General features: G+C 39.3%; 1 protein-coding gene across 10 annotated transcripts in view; it reads left to right on the top strand.

Moving 5' to 3' along the window:
- Positions 1–17,643, top strand: part of Cpeb3 (cytoplasmic polyadenylation element binding protein 3) — a 189,075-nt gene that overhangs the window by 107,069 nt on the left and 64,363 nt on the right. For all 10 annotated transcript variants that reach the window (XM_048338707.1, XM_048338705.1, XM_048338706.1 and 7 more), the window contains 2 exons: positions 11,845–12,012; positions 14,470–14,559. In XM_048338707.1, the coding sequence (XP_048194664.1) occupies positions 11,845–12,012; positions 14,470–14,559 (258 nt within the window). The remainder of the gene's footprint in view (positions 1–11,844; positions 12,013–14,469; positions 14,560–17,643) is intronic.

Here is a 17,643-nt window from a genome sequence, read left to right on the forward strand (position 1 = left end):
TGCTTTAAATATAATTGTACAGCCATGTGGGATTGGGCAAGTATGCCTCATAGCTAAGACTTTCCCTCTGGGACACTCAATATGGGCTTGCATAGTGTCATTTTGATGAACAGACATACTTCCTCATGCTCTTCTATTCGTGTGATTGGGATTAAGTACTTCATCTCTTATCAGTTAATATTTAATGTGCTCAAAAAAGTCTAAAAAGTAAGCTTACTGATGTATATTATATCACTCTATGATTAAGAATAGAGCATTCACTATATATAACTCATTTTATGTGTTACATACACATTTTGGTTGAAAAACTAGGAATAGAGGGCAACAGAAATATGAGAAAGTTCTGAGTGCTGTCAGCAAGAGAATCTGCAAACACTTCCTGCAGTAGGTAGACTATCAGGAGCCATTTGGATGATGGAAGCGGAATAGGAAGGAAGGTATGGGATTCAGCTTACAAGAAAGCTTGAAATGAAACTGTGGCTGCAAGTGGAACTATGGAAGTGGTAAGGCACTAGACTTGAGTTTAAGCCCCAGTACCAGCACAGATAGATAAATAGACAAAGACAGACATATTTCTCCATTCATACCGTAATTTACTAATTAATTTATAGACAAAGTGTAATTATCTGCTCCAGGTTGGCCTTGTACTCAACAATGTAGCCCAGGTGGTTCTTGAACTCATGATCCTCCTGCCTCTGCTTATTGAGTGCTAAGACTATGGACACTTGACACCACCTCTGGCTTTTAATTTTTTTAAATCATGGACGTCTTCAAGGATACAGATATGGAATAGTTTAAGCAAACTTGATGTACTCATCCCCCTGTTTTAATAATTATCAATAGTTTTGCCAGTCTTGTTTCACATATTGACCTTCCCCACCCCCCACCCCTTTTCTCCCTGGAATGTTTTAAATTCCAGACATCATAAGACAACTATTTCAAAAGGGGAAGGTAAAAGGAACTGCATGTCTAAAAGGCTTGCGGCAAAGTAGTGATAGTAGCTTCAACATAGACAAACCTTGAAAACAATATGCTAAGTGAAAGAAGCCAGTTACCAAAGGTCATATATTGAATGATTGCATTTATAGAATAGGAAAATCTATTGAGATAAAAAAGAGATTAGTGGTTGCCTCCAGGTAGAAGATGGAGAGAGATTGTGGGTTCGTTAAATGGATAGATTGTAAGACTTGTGAATTAGACTTCAATAAAGCTGTTTTTTTTCTTTTTTAAAGGCTTGAGATAGAAAGGAGGCTCATTTTAGAATATCTGAAACTTAGTATCTCAAGATGAGTTTAGAGGGACTCTGATCTTGCTGGATTTTAGCTCATGGTAAAGTTTTTGAGCCTAGTCCAAATGCAAGAGAAAGTCTTTGAAGCTTTAAGGCAAAGTCAGATGATTGGATTTATGTTTGTAAAATGCTACTCTGGCTGCTATTTGGATTGTGGTGAGAGGGGAGAACTGGTTTGTCTAATTAGATGATGGCTAATTGAGGCAAGAAACAATGAAGGCTAAGATGATTATGATGGAGTTGGAGAGAAGTGAACAAATTAAGGATCTATTCTGGAGAATAGAATCAACAGTAGAATTTAATAGATGCCATTATATTGATTAATGTGGTAAGTGAACGAGAAGAAAAACTCAAAGATGATATTTGGGTTCTAGCTTGAGTGATTAGGTGAATAGTGATATCACATTGAAATGAGACTGGGCGTTTACTTGCAAACACATTAAGTTTGTGATGCCTAAAGTAAACCACATTTTAATATTAAAAAAAAAGCTGTGCTTTCTTATGTAAGGTTTCTGAGCTAGGCATGTTGGTGCATGCCTGTAATCCCAGCACTCTGGAGGCAGAGGAGAAGCTCAAGTTCGAGGTCAACTTGGGTCACATAGAGTTTTCTAGGCCAGTTTGTGAGAAACAGAAAACAAATTTGCTGTGAAATGTTAAGAGTCTGCTATCTCCAGATATTTGAAAGCCTTTCATTTAGTTCAACTTCTGTGGTAAACAAATGAGCCACCGATAGTGACTTATCCAATGTCACAGGCTAGCGATTAGGCTGGAATGTATTTTGACTTCCCTGAGAAGAAGGATTTTTGGAGAGAGTTGGGGAAGGTGTCTTAATCTTTTTGTTGTTTTTGTTGTTGTTTACATCTCTAATGTTACGGGCTGGGGATATGGCCTAGTGGCAAGAGAGCTTGCCTCGTATACATGAGGCCCTGGGTTCGATTCCCCAGCACCACAGAAAACGGCCAGAAGTGGCGCTGTGGCTCAAGTGGCAGAGTTGCTAGCCTTGAGCAAAAGGAAGCCAGGGACAGAGCTCAAGCCCTGAGTCCAAGGCCCAGGACTGGCCAAAAAGAAAAAAAGAAACATCTCTAATGTTACTGATGTCTGAGCCACTGGAAAGACTAAGCTGAAAGAGGTCAGGCTTGAGGGAGCTATACATGGGCCAGAAATGCTGGGTGTTGTTAGTCATGGAACGGACTGTGCTGAAGCTTAGAGGTGAGGCTTGAGCATACTTTTGCCAGCCTAGCCACTAGGATTTTGTTTTCCCATTATTTGCCTCAGGAAATAGAGCCTTCTAGGGAGGAATTACCTTGGACAAGCTTTTCTTTGCTCAGCTAGCACTCCACAGGCCTTCTGTTTGGCAGTTTTCTTCTAGTGAGCCTTTCATGATAAGACAGTGTCATATTCAAAGACTATTAGTCCGAATTATTATTATTAGTCTTATTACTGGACCCAAACTTGCATTTCAGACAGCCATTGAGAATAGATATCAGAGAACCAGACTATTGATGGAAAGAAAGCCAAAGGACCACGTTACAGTTTTTAAGAAGCTTTCGCCTCCTGTTGAAATATTGAGTATCAGTATCTCTGAATGCAGAGGTTCTAAGGCAGATTTAGATGTTGTTCACGTAGCATGTAAGTTTTGGTAAGGAATGAGGCTTTTTTAAACATTTTGGTTTTGGAGAATGTTTCTCGGAAAGTAAAGCAATATGTCAGAGAGGTGCTTGCGAAGTAGGACTTCTCGAGCAAACTATAGGTGCAGCCTCTTAAAGTTTTAATTATGAGTTATACATGTCTAGGAACTAAAATTTTAGCAATCTTCTTAGGGGTGGTATGTCTTGAAGATGGATTTATGCCAACCAGAGGGCCTCATAGTGTTCACTTTAGAATACTGTGGAAATGGCTATATGTGGAAATATGTCAGTGGCTGACTGTTGTTTGTGTTTCCCTTTCACAATTAGCAAAGTACCAAATTCATTAACAGGATAGTCCTTCAGGAACTTATACTTAGAAGAAGGAAATAGTCAATTTTCAGACTGTGGGATGATCCTATCTCACAACCAATGGGGTCATCCTATCTAATATGATGAAATTCTAGTTCCTCTTCTTTTTCCCTCCCTTCTTTTTCCCTCTCCTTCCCTCCCCTGTCCTCCTGTCTAGTACTTGAACTAAGGCTCTTGTTTTATTGTCAAAACTGGCATTCTAGCATTTGAGCCACATCTCCAGTCCAGCATTTTGCTGGACTTTCATTATTTTAGGTTTTTAATATGATCCTGTCTTTTTTATTGTTAATGTTGTTGTGGTTGTGGTTGTTGTATCTCTAGGAATTGAGCTGAGGTCTCATGCTTAGTAGTCAAGTGCTCTCTCATGGAGTTACTAACTTCTAGGAGTTCCCCTATATGCCAAATAAAGAGACATGATGGAGGGCAGAGAAAGGAAATTATGTGCCATAGGGAGCCACAGAAGACCACACTTCAGCCCATCTTCAAACATCTTCACGGCACAGACAAGAGCTCTAAGTTTAGTCAAAGAATTCTGGGCAGGAGGCTACAGTTCTGCATAAACAGTATCAATCACAGCCATGTTAGAGGCAGTCAAATGCCTTGCTGGTCAGCCAATGCCTTGTAAGACTTATTGATGCCTGTGGCAGATGGTCAGGCCTCCTGTGGCTTCTTCCTGGATTCCAGGATGGCTCAACGCAAAAGACACAACCACAGAATGGAAGAGACTGGGATATGAACCTCTTATTTTGCTTTTAGTTAATTAGTGGGCCAAGCAGGGAGTCAGTGCTTTTTGACTAAAGCAGTTTAAGCACTGATTACATTATAATTCCAAACCCAAGTTCTATCATTTATTTGTTTGTTTGTGGAAGGATCTGAGTTTAACCACAAATTCATAATCCTCTTGCCTTAGCTTTACTAGTACTGGGGACTACAGGTGTGTGCCATCACTCCTGTCTTTAGTTTTGTCTTGTTCATGCTTCTTGCATATTATTTCTATTACCAGCACTTCAAACAGTCATGATACAGTAAGAGTGATTAGATTTATAGATTTTCCATTTTAATCCTGAAGACGTTGCTTTGCTTAACTTGATTGAAATTGGATGTTTCCCAAGGCTCCATCCACTTAATACAATATCTCTTTCAGTGTCTGCCAGCTGCATACAGATAATATCCATTTCAGTGGTTCTTAAATTTAAGCATAGAAATCACTAGGGAAATTTGTGAAATGTACAGATTTTTAAGCATGCTCTCCACAGACTTAGATTAGCAGATTTGGGAATTGGCTATGAGACCTGCATTCCTACTTCCTATTCATAGTTAGAGAAACATCATTTACATGTTAATTATTAAGTGTAATTTCCAAGGGCATCTATTACTGTAAATATTAATTGTAAGACAGAAGTTTGATTTTTGTGCCAATACTGGGGCTCCTACTCTTTCTAGAATTTCTTGCTGAGGGGGGTGTCACTCTGCCACTTGAGCCATACTTCTAGTCTGGATTTTTTGTTGGTTAACTGGAAATGGAGTTTCACAGACTTTTCTGCCCATGATAACTTTGAACTATGATCCTTCTGGTTTTGGCCTTCTGTATAGCTAGAATTATAGGCATGAGCTACCAGCACCTAGGTTTTGGTTTTTTCTTTTTATTTTTTCCCCCAGTGGCATTGGGTTTGAGCTCAGAGGCTTATATTTGTTAGGCAGGTATTCTAATGCTTGAGCCAAACCTCCAATAAGTTTTGGTTTTGAAACCTTGGAAAGTGTCTCAGCTACCAATAACTGTAAAAAACATCCAGATTGTTACAACTTGCTTTTATTTTCTTTGCCAAAAATACCCTCAAAGTATCTGTGGATATATTGGCCATGCAAAAGAAGGTTTTATTTGTTCAAGAATATCTTGAACATCTGTATCTTTTTCACTGTGCTGGAACAGACTTGTTCATCTGACATCTGGATCACTGCACATTTCTTCAACCCATCCCCCTCTCCTGGGTTCAAATTGCTGACGGAGGCGATAGAAGCTATTGTAGGATTTTGGATGTAATGTGACTAGAAGTCGTTCTGGCAGGGTGGAAGATGATGGAAATATCATAGTCTCCAGGGAGTGAGTGTAGCTCATAGTCAGTATTAGGATAAAATGCTGAATTGGGGATGTGAGAAAATTTCCTGCTGCTTTTGTAATACAGAGTATAGAGCATAACATTTGATCGCACAAAAGCATAGAAAAGGTCTTGATTTTCTGGGATATGGTCACATCTCATTCTCAACCCTGTGTGTGGTGTTGGTGCATGTGTTCTCAGAGGCCTGTCTTTGCACATGTGCTTTTCTTCCTTGGATGCTGCCTCACATTTAACAGTTTTTTTGAGTACCTTTAATGTGCTCTAATTAGGACAGGAAGAGACATTGGAGAACAAGATTAATCTGGTCCCTATACTACTGGAGCTTCCAGTTTAATGTGGTTGGGAAAAAGATACTCCATAAAAGCCCCCACAAATAGTAAAGTGGTAATTGTGGGATGTGGTAGGAAGAAAGAGTACATATAGGATGCTGCTTATGGATAGAAAAAAGTGCACGGAGAGTTCCACCTAAGCAAATGAGTTTCCAACTGAGACCTGGCAAATTAGGAGTCAACTGGGAAGCTGGGGATTTGAGAAAGGAGTGATTTTGTTTTTGAAAGGAATACAGGGAGTTCCTTGTCTTTAGCACCTGTGGCAAGACAGGAATAATCAGGAAATACAAAGGAGGTCTCTGTGATTTGGAGATTACTGAGCAAGAGGGGACTGGATGGGGAGGGTCAAGCTTGTAATCCTAGCAACTTGGAAGGTTGATCAGGGTTACAACTCCAGAACAGACAGACAGAGAAGCTCCGTCTCAGCCAATGGTTAGGCATGGTAGAATGCACCAGTCATCCCAAACTATGAGGAGGGGAGACAAGGAAGGGAAGCACAATGGCTAATGCAGTGGCATGCACATGTCATCCTAGCAACAAAAGGAAGCACAAATGGATGGATCACAGTCCAGGCTGACCCAGACATACAGCTAGCCCCAACTCAAAAATAATGAATGCAAAAAGGGAATTGGTAGAGTGACTCACATAGCAGGAATGCCTGCTTTGCAATTGTAAGACCCTGAGTTCAAATCCTAGTACTATTGAAAAGAGAGTGGGGGAAGGGTGTGTGGAAGGCAGCAACCACAATGTGATGGAAGCTCACAGTGATGGTTTTGATCCAAGAAGCAATGGAATATCACTGAGAGCTTTTGAAAGTGAGGAGTATAGTTGCATGTTCACATGAATGTTTGGAAGCAGTGGCTTTGATTGTTGTGTTGACAGGGTATTGTACCAGGTAAGACAGTGGACTAAAAGAGGCTGTAGATGTGCACTTAGACTGAGGCCAGGGGAAAATGATGGTGGTTTGGACCAGGGTATAAGTACTAGAGGTGTAGGACTCAAAGGGAAGGTTAGTTTTGGATTTTGAATTGGTAGGGATTCATTGGGGAGATGTATGGAGGATGTTCCTAGATGTCTTGACTGTGTGTGGAGATCCTTTGTATTTTGATTTGGGGGATGCTTTAGGAACAGGTGTGGAGGGAAAGACTAAGCTGTTTTGCAGTTACTTTCTCTATGGATTCTTTTTCTTTGTCTTAGAATCTCTTGCCCTCACAAGATGCTGCTGAAAATTGCCCACCTACAAAATCTTTCTCCAAGTCTCTCTTCCCTCCTCCAAATTTATCTCCTTTACAATGACTTATGTACTATCCCCATCATCAGACTGTCAGGGAAGTATCTTGTTTATTTGTTGCTTCAGTATATGAATAAATATTTCCCCAAGTGTTTTTCACTGATCACACTCGCAGCCCTTTTATGCTTCAGTTATTTTTTCCAGTAAGTGTCTTGAGTTATTACATGGGTTCAGCCTCAGACCACAATCCTCTAACCTATGCTACCAGCTTAGCTGGGATGACAGTCGTGCACCACCACACCTGACTTATTCTCTTCAGGTAGAGTCTTGCTAATTTGACTTCACACTCAATCCTTCCCCAGCCTCCTGAGTAGCTGGAGATACAGGCATGAGCCCTTGTGCCTGGCCAGCCTTTTATGTCCTAACATTGGATTGGAATCTCTGGAGTGAGCAGCATTTTCTTAAATTATTTAGTTGCTTTACTCTGCTCCACCAGCTTTTGTTTTTCGCCTCTCATGTTCCTAGAGCAGAGAGTGGGAGGCAGGAGTAGGAGCATTGTGTGTGAAGTGATTGAACATAAGCCTGGCGCAAAGGAAGCTTGAGATCCAGATCATGGAGGATGCATCAAAGCTTTGCCTGTGTGCTTTTGGCCAATGTCAATGCTTGTCTTGGGCAAGCTCATTTTGTCTGTGGTTTCTATGGATCAAGGAATGAGAATTGACTGTTCCTTGTTTGTTCCAGCCAGACAAAAACAGTTTGATGTTTTGTTGGTTTTTGTTTTTATTTTTTTGGTGGTTTTTTTGTTGTTGTTGTTATTGTTGTTTCTTTCTAGCTGAGAACTGCTGAACAAAAAGTATTTTTGTTCTTTCTCTCCCTTCTTGGCCCTCTTATTTACTAACTCATCAGAACAAAACCTTTCTTATACCACTGGGTTATTTATAAAGTAGTTATATTAACAGCCACTTTTTTGTGTGTGAAAGAAAATGTTTATTATTTTTCTAAGACTAGTTATAACCACACAGTTGTTTGCCAGAAAAGCCTAGATTTCAGGGGAACTTAGACAAGATATACTAAATGAAGATACCTTTTATTTTTGAAAAATATATCCATGTTTTTTGGAGGGGAATTTTTTCTTTTTTCTCAAAAATTATAGCATTCAAGATAGTTCATTTTTTGAATAGAACCTAATATTTTGCCAGGAACTCACAGATAGTGGGAATGGTTTGTTTATAAACTTGGATTTTGTCAAACAGCATTATTTTCTTACAAAATTAAATGATAGTATTTTTATTAAAATCTGAGCATACAGACTCTATGTGAAGGTAAATTGAATCTCATCAAATAGAAATTGAAATAGGCTACTTGAAAACATTTAAGAGCATTCTTGTTGATTTATTGTATTATTTGGGGTTTAATTGTCTACCTTGTTTTTTTTTTTTTTTTTTTTTTGCAGTACTAGGCTTCAAACTCAATGCCTTGTGCTTGCTAGGCAGGTGCTCTATCACTTGATCTACCTGCCCACCTATTTTTGTGTCAGCTAAATGTTTGAATAGGGTCTGTTATTTTGGATAAGGTCCTGCTCTTTACCTGGACAACAATCTTTCTACTGATACTTCCTATGTAACTGAGATGATGGGGCATGCCACTATACTTCTTATTGGTTAAGATGTGTTCTGGAGGGCATTTTTTGCCCAGATTGCCTAAAACTGATTCTCCCAATCTCTTGTGTAGCAGGGATTACAGGCATGAGCCACTGTACGCAGCTTAAATATCTACATTTTAAGTACATATAAAATGCACTAATTATCCTTATCATTAGGTAGATATACAGTTAATTCTCATTTTTGGCAGGTTCTGTATTTACAAGCTCATCTTCTACTTGCTAAAATATATTTATAACCCCCTCCCCGCCCTGCAAATCAGTCAGTGCTCAATGATACTTTCATAGACAGTCATGGACATAGACATGGCAAAAGCCTCAACTGAGATGTTCCCAGTTCATATTAAATAAAGTTAATTTCTGCCTACATAACTTCTCATGAACAAAAGTACATTTCATAGTCTGTTTAGTGTTTTGCATTTTCATGGGGTTTTGTTAGGGATTTTACTGCTTAAAATGACCTCTAGCCACCTGGAGAGCTGTAAAAAGTTCCTAAGAAGATGCAGAAGGCTGTAATGTTCCTTATGGAGAAAATATGTACAGTAACCATGTTTTGTTCTGGCATAGGTTAGGTAGAACTGTTGTCCATAAAATAAATGTTAATAAGCTAATAACATACTGAATACGGTGAGTTCTTTCTCTCTCTCTCCTTCTCTTTCTTTATCATTCTTTCTTTGTTTCCTTTCTTTTGAGGTACTGGGGTTTCAACTGAAGGCCTTACATTTGCCAGGCAGGTGTTCTGTCCCTTGAACCACCCCCAGTCTCCTCCTCCCCCCTTTTTTGCCTTAGTTTTTTTTGGAGGGTCTTACTTTCTTGCCTGGAGCCAGAATTGGAATGAAATTATCCTGCTTATTTCAACTGCATAGCACAGTTATAGATATGTATCACTATGCCCAGCTTATTTGTTGAAATGGGAATCTTGCTAACTTTTTTTGCTGTGGCTGGCCTCAAACCATGATCCTCTATTTCCTAGGAGCTGGGATTTCAGGCATGTATCACTATACCCAGCCAACAAGGTATCTTTAAATAGAAACACATGTAAAAAAGAATATATATCAATCTGCCAATGAAATTGTAAAACAGTGTCCAGAAGTTCACAGAAATGTGATCCTGCATTAACCCTGGAAGCTGCAGTTTAGTATTCTATAATTCACTCACAATGACTGTATAGCACACTACTGCTAATAAAAAGAATTGATTATGTATGGTTATATATCTATATATTGCTTCCTTTTTATTAGCATATATTGTTCAAAGGGATTTCATCATAATTTCCCATATCTACATAAAAATGTACTTTAATCAAATTTACCCCTCTATGATTTTTTATTAATTTATTTTTGACAGTCCTGAGTTTGAACTCAGAGCCTGGGTGCTGTCTCTGAGCTTTTGTTTTTACTCTCAAGGCTAGCACTCTACCACTTGAACCTCAGCTCCACTTCTGCTTTTTTGGTGCTTAGTTGGAGATAAGAGTCTCATGGACTTTTCCTGTCCAGGCTGGACTTTCAACTGCTGTCTTCAGAATTCAGTTTCCTGAGTAGCTAGGATTACAGGCATGAGCAATTAGCACCTTGCTCTATTACTTCTTCATTACCCCTATCCTTTTATTTATCTATTTTTTTAGGTTTTTTCTTTTTTTGTCAAAGTGATGTACAGAGGGGTTATAGTTTCATACATTAGGCCTTGGGTACATTTCTTGTATTGTTTGTTACCTCCTCCCTCGTTCCCCCTCCCCCCTCCCCCTTCTCCTCTTCTCCCCATGAGTTGTTCAGTTGGTTTACACCAAATGGTTTTGCAAGTATTGCTTTTGGAGTCGTTTGTCTTTTTATCCTTTGTCTCTTGATTTTGATATTCCCTTTCACTTCCCTAGTTCTAATAGCAGTATATACAGTATCCAGTGTACCCCTACCCTTTTAAAGACAGTTTTAAATTTGCACATGTATCTGACTAGTTCATTCATGTTCACTCCTATTCACCCTCTACTTTACCTTCCTCACTACTTCTGGTTCCCATCCCCAAATAGTCCCCCTGTTTACACTCATGTGGTGACTCTTTTTTGTTTATATTGTGCTGTATCTGTTAACAAACTCTTATAGTAATGTCAGTAGGTGAGAAATTTAAGTTATACTTGTTAACACTGACAATAACTCTTTAGCCCTCTAATGTGTGTGCTTTGCTACTGGATCTTGAACTAAAAGTCTCCCAGTCTCACTTAGTTTGCTTATGGCTAACACTCCTACCATTTAAGTCACACTTCCAGTCCAGCATTTCACTATTTAATTGGAGATGGAGTCTTGCAGACTTTTATTTCCAGGCTGGTTTTGAACCACAGTCTCCTACAGGTCTCAGCTTATAAGTAGCTGGGTGGTGCCTGGCTCTTTTCATATATTTTTGAACAAGATAAAATCAACCTAGATAAAGAGTTATCATAAGTATATCTATACTCCTTCTTAATTTATGTATTTTCCTTGCTCCTCTCTACATTGTCTATGTTTACTTTCAAAGTGAATGAGCTTAAAATGAGAGGGAAAACTCAGTCTTCAGTTCTATTGTTTGAAGTTATTAGCTTTGTCATGAAATTATATTATCCCCTGACTATTAGGGCTGTTTATCTGAATTAAGTCATTAGGTCATCATCAAGAGCCGATAAAAATCTGTGCATATGTACTATTTTTTCCATGTGTTTTAAGAAATGACTGAAGAGGAGCTGGGAATATGGCCTAGTGGTAGAGTTCTTGCCTCATATACCTGAAGCTCTGGGTTCGATTCCTCAGCACCATATATATAGAAAAAGCCAGAAGTGGCACTGTGGTTCAAGTGGTAGAGTGCTAGCCTTGACCAAAAAGAAGCCCCTGGCTCAGGCCCTGAGTCCAAGCCTCAGGACTGGCAACAAAAAAAAAAAAAGATGATGAAATGACTAAAGAAACAAAAAATAATTGCTAAATATTCTCCTAGCAGCCACAATAGAGACCATATAATTAAAATGGAGTGACTTCTTAGCTAGGAAAACAGTTGTAATTTTGATTCTTAGCTATCAGTCCTGTCATCACAGTGTTGTACATATCCTTATTCAAAAACAGTGGTATAAACTTGTGTAAACCTGGTAATCTTCTTTTGTATTTTATTGGAAAAACCACAGCTAAGGAGACATTTGAGCTTCTAATATAGCATTTGCTCCCCAGGTAAATCATTCTAATTATAGAAACTCCGTCTTTGTTTCAGGTCGATCTTCTCTCTTCCCCTTTGAAGACGCCTTTTTGGATGACAGCCATGGCGATCAGGCCTTGTCATCTGGCTTAAGTTCTCCCACTCGTTGTCAAAATGGGGAACGAGTAGAACGCTACTCCAGAAAGGTGTTTGTTGGAGGTCTTCCTCCTGACATCGATGAAGGTACTATTAATTCATTGATAACTTTACAAAGGCTAGGTTTGTACTTTCTATCAGTTGACCCTGACGTCACCCCAGGTCAGCTTTTAGACACTTGTATATGAATGTGTAGGAGGTGAGTATACTTTAATAATGAGAAAGTGAGAAAGTAGTAGGCTACATGCATTAGGCTTACCCATGTTTGATAATGCAGTAGTCTCAAAAGGTTTTCACTTGTTGATTTTAGGGCAGATTTTCAGATAATAAGAGCCAGTACATAATGAAATTCTACTTAAAGTCCATCATTGTGCTGAGTGCTTGTTATACTATCACATTTAGTCCTTGTCACTGTTTTATAAGATGTACCATGAGCATTTCATTGATGAGAAAATGAAGAATCATTGAGAAATAATCTGTCCAGGTGTAGTTAGAACTCAGAGTCAGAACTGGGAATGTGACTTAGTGGCAGAGTGCTTGCCTAACATGCATGAAGCCCTGGGTTTGATTGCACAGTACCACATAACCAGAAAAGGCTGAAACTGGCAATGTGGCTCAAGTGATAGAGTGCTAGTCTTGAGCAAAAGAAGCTCAGGGACAGTGCCCCGGCCCTGAGTTCAAGCCCCAGGACTGGAAAAAAAATCTGCTCTTGAAAAGCATTTTTCAGGTCAAGTGCTGTTGTTCAAACTTTTAATAGCCTCACTCATTGCAGACATTAGCCTCAGACATTGCAGTTCAAGGCTAGTCCAGGCAATCAATTTGTTAGCCTCCATCTCATCCAATGACTGGGCAGAGTGGTATGTCATCCCAGCTGTATGGGGAAACACAGGTGGGAGGATTGTAGTTCAGGTTAGCCCAGGTGTAAAGCAAGACTCTTATCAGCTAAAAAACCACCAACATAGCTGTGAGCTTGTGGCTCATGCCTGCCATCCCAGCTACGCAGCAGACTGAGATCTGAGGATTGTGGTTCAAAGCTAGCCTGGGCAGGGAAAATCTATGAGATGCTTATCTCCAATTAACCACTGGAAAGCTGTTAGTAGCACTGTGGCTGCAAAAGAGCTCAGGGACAGGGCCTAGGCCCCAAGTTCAAGCCACACAACCAACAAAAAAAAAAAGGGCTGGGAGTTTGACTCAAGTGATAGAGCACCTTCTAGCAAGCATGAGGCCCCAAATTCCAACTCTAATACCCCTCTGCCCTCACCTCTTTGTTTAGAAGAATGAAGACTAATTAGAATTTCTCTTAATGTTATTGTGATTATTTAATCCAAAGGAAAAGTGAGTTTTCATTTATGCCTAAAGCCAATTAAAACATTCATTTAAACACATGGTATGTTGTCAGTGAATATTCGTTGAATGTATGAATGAAATGTAATCATGACAACACTAACAAAGGAAAAACCGCTCTAGTTCAAAATAACTAGATGTGAAATGGAAATATTAAGGCAGGCTTGTTTTGCAAGCCTGTTCTCACTTTAACACTTTTCTAGTTTATCATGGTTTGTTAGTTTCATGAAGAGATATTCTCCTTTTAGACTTACTGCATTAAAATTGTAGATAACCAAAGCTAAGTAGGAACCAGGTTGCAATTTCTTCTGTGAGTTGGAAGGAGAATATAAATTAATTGGGCTGCAATTTTTATATACATTTTCATTATAAAATGTATACTATTTAGGTATGAGAGATAGATGATGGACCATTAGCATTTTCTTATCATCAAATAGTTACCATAACGAATGTCCTCATTTGTCATCAAAAGAATTGTATTTATATTTATAATAATCTTAAAGATTCCAAACAAGTGAAACTATATTATTTGTGTGTGTGTGTGTGCGCGCGCGTGCGTGTGTGTGTGCGCATGTGCATGTGTGTGCTGGTTCTGGGGCTTGAATTTAGGGCCTAGGTGCTGTCCCTGAGATCCTTTTTGCTTAAGGCTGGTGTTCTACCACTGAGCCACAGGTCCACTTCTGTCTTTTTCTGAGCAGTTTATTAGAGATAAGAGTCTCATGGACTTTCTTGCCCAGGCTGGCTTCAAACCATGACCATCACATCTCAGCCTCCTGAGTAGCTAGGATTACAGATGTGAGCCACTGGCACTCAGCTGCAAGTAAAGCTATATTTTAACTGCCTTTTGTATCTTTGCCTTAAAAAGAGACGGGGGGCAGGGAGAGAACATTCTTAGTTTTAGAATCCCTTTAAGTTGACATAGAGCTCATTTAGCTAGTGCTAGATTTTTGTCTTCTAGTTTCCAATGTCAAGTTTATTGACAGTTAAAGGAAATGAACTATAGCTACAAGCACACTTTGCATGGTTAAAAGTGAATAACTGTATACCTAAGCAATGCTATTTCACTTTGTAGATTTGACATCTGAAAAAATGCTTTAGAAAATATTCCTTATAACTTTTTAAAGTAAAAAGACATGTTTGAGCTATTCTTATTACAATGCTTTTTTCCTCTTTTGCTAACCTTCCTTCTTTGTTTTGTAGATGAGATCACTGCCAGTTTTCGCAGGTTTGGGCCTCTGGTGGTAGACTGGCCTCACAAAGCAGAAAGCAAGTCCTATTTTCCTCCCAAAGGTAATGCCCTGAAAATGTCTCTGCTGCTTGCCTGTTGAGGAAGAAGCCTAGCAGTTCAAAATAAGGCAGTCTTTTAGTTCTTGAAATAGCTGTTAACTGTTTCCTAAGTAGGAACACATACCAACACAGATTGTTGCTTTTCTTGTTTTGTTTTCTCTTTTGTGTGCGTGTGTGTGTGTGCGTGTGTGTGTGTGTTCCAGTATTGGGGCTTGAACTCAAGGTCTGGGGGCTTGAACTCAAGGTCTTGGTGCTGTCCCTTAGCTTTTTTGCTCAAGGTTGGTACCATTTGACTGTCCCTCAGCCTTTTTGCTCAAGGCCAGTGCTGTACCACTTGAGCTATAGCTCCATTTCAGGCTTTTTGTTGAATAATTGGATATAAAAGAGTTTCCTGTCTGGGATGGCTTCAAACCATGATCCTCAGATCTCAGCCTCCTCAATACCTAGGATTACAGTAACTAGAATTGTGTTTTGCTTCCTCTAGGAGCACACTGTTTCATGGCCCCTACTTAATTGTCAGCATAATCCTTTGAGTCTGGTATAGATGAACTTTCTGCTAACCTTTCCTTATTTTGAGAGAAATGGACTGGGGTTTTGAGGAATGTCAGCAACAGTAAAGGAAAAGGCTAAAGTTACATTTTATTTGGATTTTGTAGCTGTGTAGTTTTATAAATCTTATGAACTCCAGACTTGGAAAATCTAATGGTTGAAGAAAGAAATTATACCAAATTACCTTTATCTATATCTATACTTAAGTGACTTAGCTTATGTGGGATTAGAGGGAAAACTAGTAAAAGATTATTTATTTATTTATTTATTTATTTATTGGCCAGTTCTGGGCTTGTACTCAAGGTTTGAGCACTGTCCTTCACTTCCTTTTGCTCAAGGCTAGCATGCTATCAGTTGAGCCACAGCACTACTTCCAGCTTTTTCTGTTTATGTGGTGCTGAGGACTCAAACCCAGGGCTTTATGCATGGTAGGCAAGCACTTATCCCTAAGCCACATTCCCAGCTCCTAGCAAAAGATTCTTTTTTTTTCTTTTGCCAGTCCTGGTGCTTTAAGTCAGGGCCTGAACCAGGGGCTTCTTTTTGCTCAAGGCTAGCACTCTACTACTTGAGCCACAGCACCACTTCTGGCTTTTTCTATTTATGTGGTGCTGAGGAATCAAACCCAGGGCCTCATGTATAGGAAGCAAGCACTCTACCACTAGGCCATATTCCCAGCCCTACAAAAGATTCTTATAAGATCTTTCTTCTCTTTCTTTTGAGAGGCTCTTTTGATGACTTAGAAGGGGATAACATGATATTCCTGTGTCTGTTCATAGTGTATCATTTGCAGAATCTAAGGATTCTTTCCTGATGACAATCTAGGTGTATTCCTACATTTACATAGCAGAGTGTTTTGGATTGAAAAGAAAGCTTTCTTCTGTGTTATATTGTGTAGTTATGTTTGAGGGATACCAGGATGGCCTTTTTATATATGTTATTTTATAATGTTACAAACCAGAAGATGGAGTCAAAACACTTGTCCTTCTTATACCTTGTCCAGGAATCAAATTAGAGCTTAGCCTGTGGATGGCAAGTAGTTTCCATTTACTAAGTTTCTTTATCACCTGTACCCCTCCCCACCCTATAATCCCTGAAATAAGTTGCTCACTAAATAGAAGGATGCTTCTTTGCTTTTAACATTCTTCTGTTAATTCTGTCCAGAGAAAAAGCATGTTTTTAAAGACAGTCTCCCTGTGTAGCTCAGGTTGATTGAGCCTCCTGCCTCAGTTTATCATGTTCTGGGATTGTCATCTCTCACCTTTAGGGGTATACCACCATGCCTCGCTCACAAAATATTTAATTAAAAATTAATTTTTATAGCTCAGCACTGGTGGCTCATGCCTATAATCCTAGCTACTCAGGAGGCTAAGAGCTGGAGGTTGCGGTTCAAAGCCACAGCCCAGGCAGGAAAGTCCATAAGACTCTTTATCTCCAGTTAACCACCAGAAAGCCAGAAGCGGAACTGAGGCTTAAAGTGGTAAAGCACTAGCCTTAAGCAAAAAGAGCTCAGGGACGCATCCAAGTCCTGAGTTCAAGCCCCATGACTTAAAAAAAATAGTAATTTCATATTAAGGACAAATTCATACTAAGCCAGGTACCAGTTGCTCACGCTATAATCCTAACACTCAGGAGGCTGACCTGGGTGCTGGTGGCTCACACCTGTAATCCTAGATACTCAGGAGGCTGAGATCTGAGGATTGTGGTTCAAAGCCAGCCCAGACAGGGAAGTTCATGAGACTCTTATCTCCAATTAACCACCAGAAAACCAGAAGTGGCACTGTGGCTCAAATGGTAGAGTGCTAGCCTTGAGCTGAAGAGCTCAGGGACAGTGCTCAGGCCCAAGACTAACCGAAAACAATAACAAAAAAAAAACACCAAAAAAACAAAAAACAAGCTACAAAAAAAGCACTCAGAAGGCTGATATTTGAGGATCACAGTTCAAAGCCAGCCTTTGCAAAAAAAGTTTATGAGAATCTTACTCCAATTAAGCACCAAAAAGCCAGAAGTTGACTTGTGGCTCAGTTGGCAGAGTGGCAGCATTGAGCAAAAAACCTTAAGGCCAGGCCCTCAGTTCAGGTCCCAGCACCAGCACTAACTAACAATAATTGTTATTATTATTTTATTTACATCTTATACCATTTTATAATCAACTAAAATTAACCGTACTTGTTACATTTTTAAGAAGTTATAATAAAGTTTTACTAACATGTGAAATTCATATTTATATTAGCACTCCTACAGGGTCTGCAGACTACCTGTTTTTTATGGCCCATGAGCTAATGATAGTTTATTTATTTTTCCCTGTGCTGGTACTGGGATTCAACTGAAGGCCTCACATTATCGCTTGGCTACCACTTGAGCCACAGCTCCACTTTCAACTATTTGTTGATTAATTGGAAATAAGGGTATCACAGACTTTCCTGCTCAGATTGGCTTCAGAATGCAATCCTCAGATCTCAGCCTCCTGAATAGCTAGGTTTCATTTTTATGTATTTTTTGTTTATGTGGTACCAAAGAATCAAACTAGGGTCTCATGCA

The sequence above is a fragment of the Perognathus longimembris genome, chromosome 2 (genome assembly GCF_023159225.1).
Source record: "Perognathus longimembris pacificus isolate PPM17 chromosome 2, ASM2315922v1, whole genome shotgun sequence".
Classification (NCBI taxonomy): domain Eukaryota; kingdom Metazoa; phylum Chordata; class Mammalia; order Rodentia; family Heteromyidae; genus Perognathus; species Perognathus longimembris.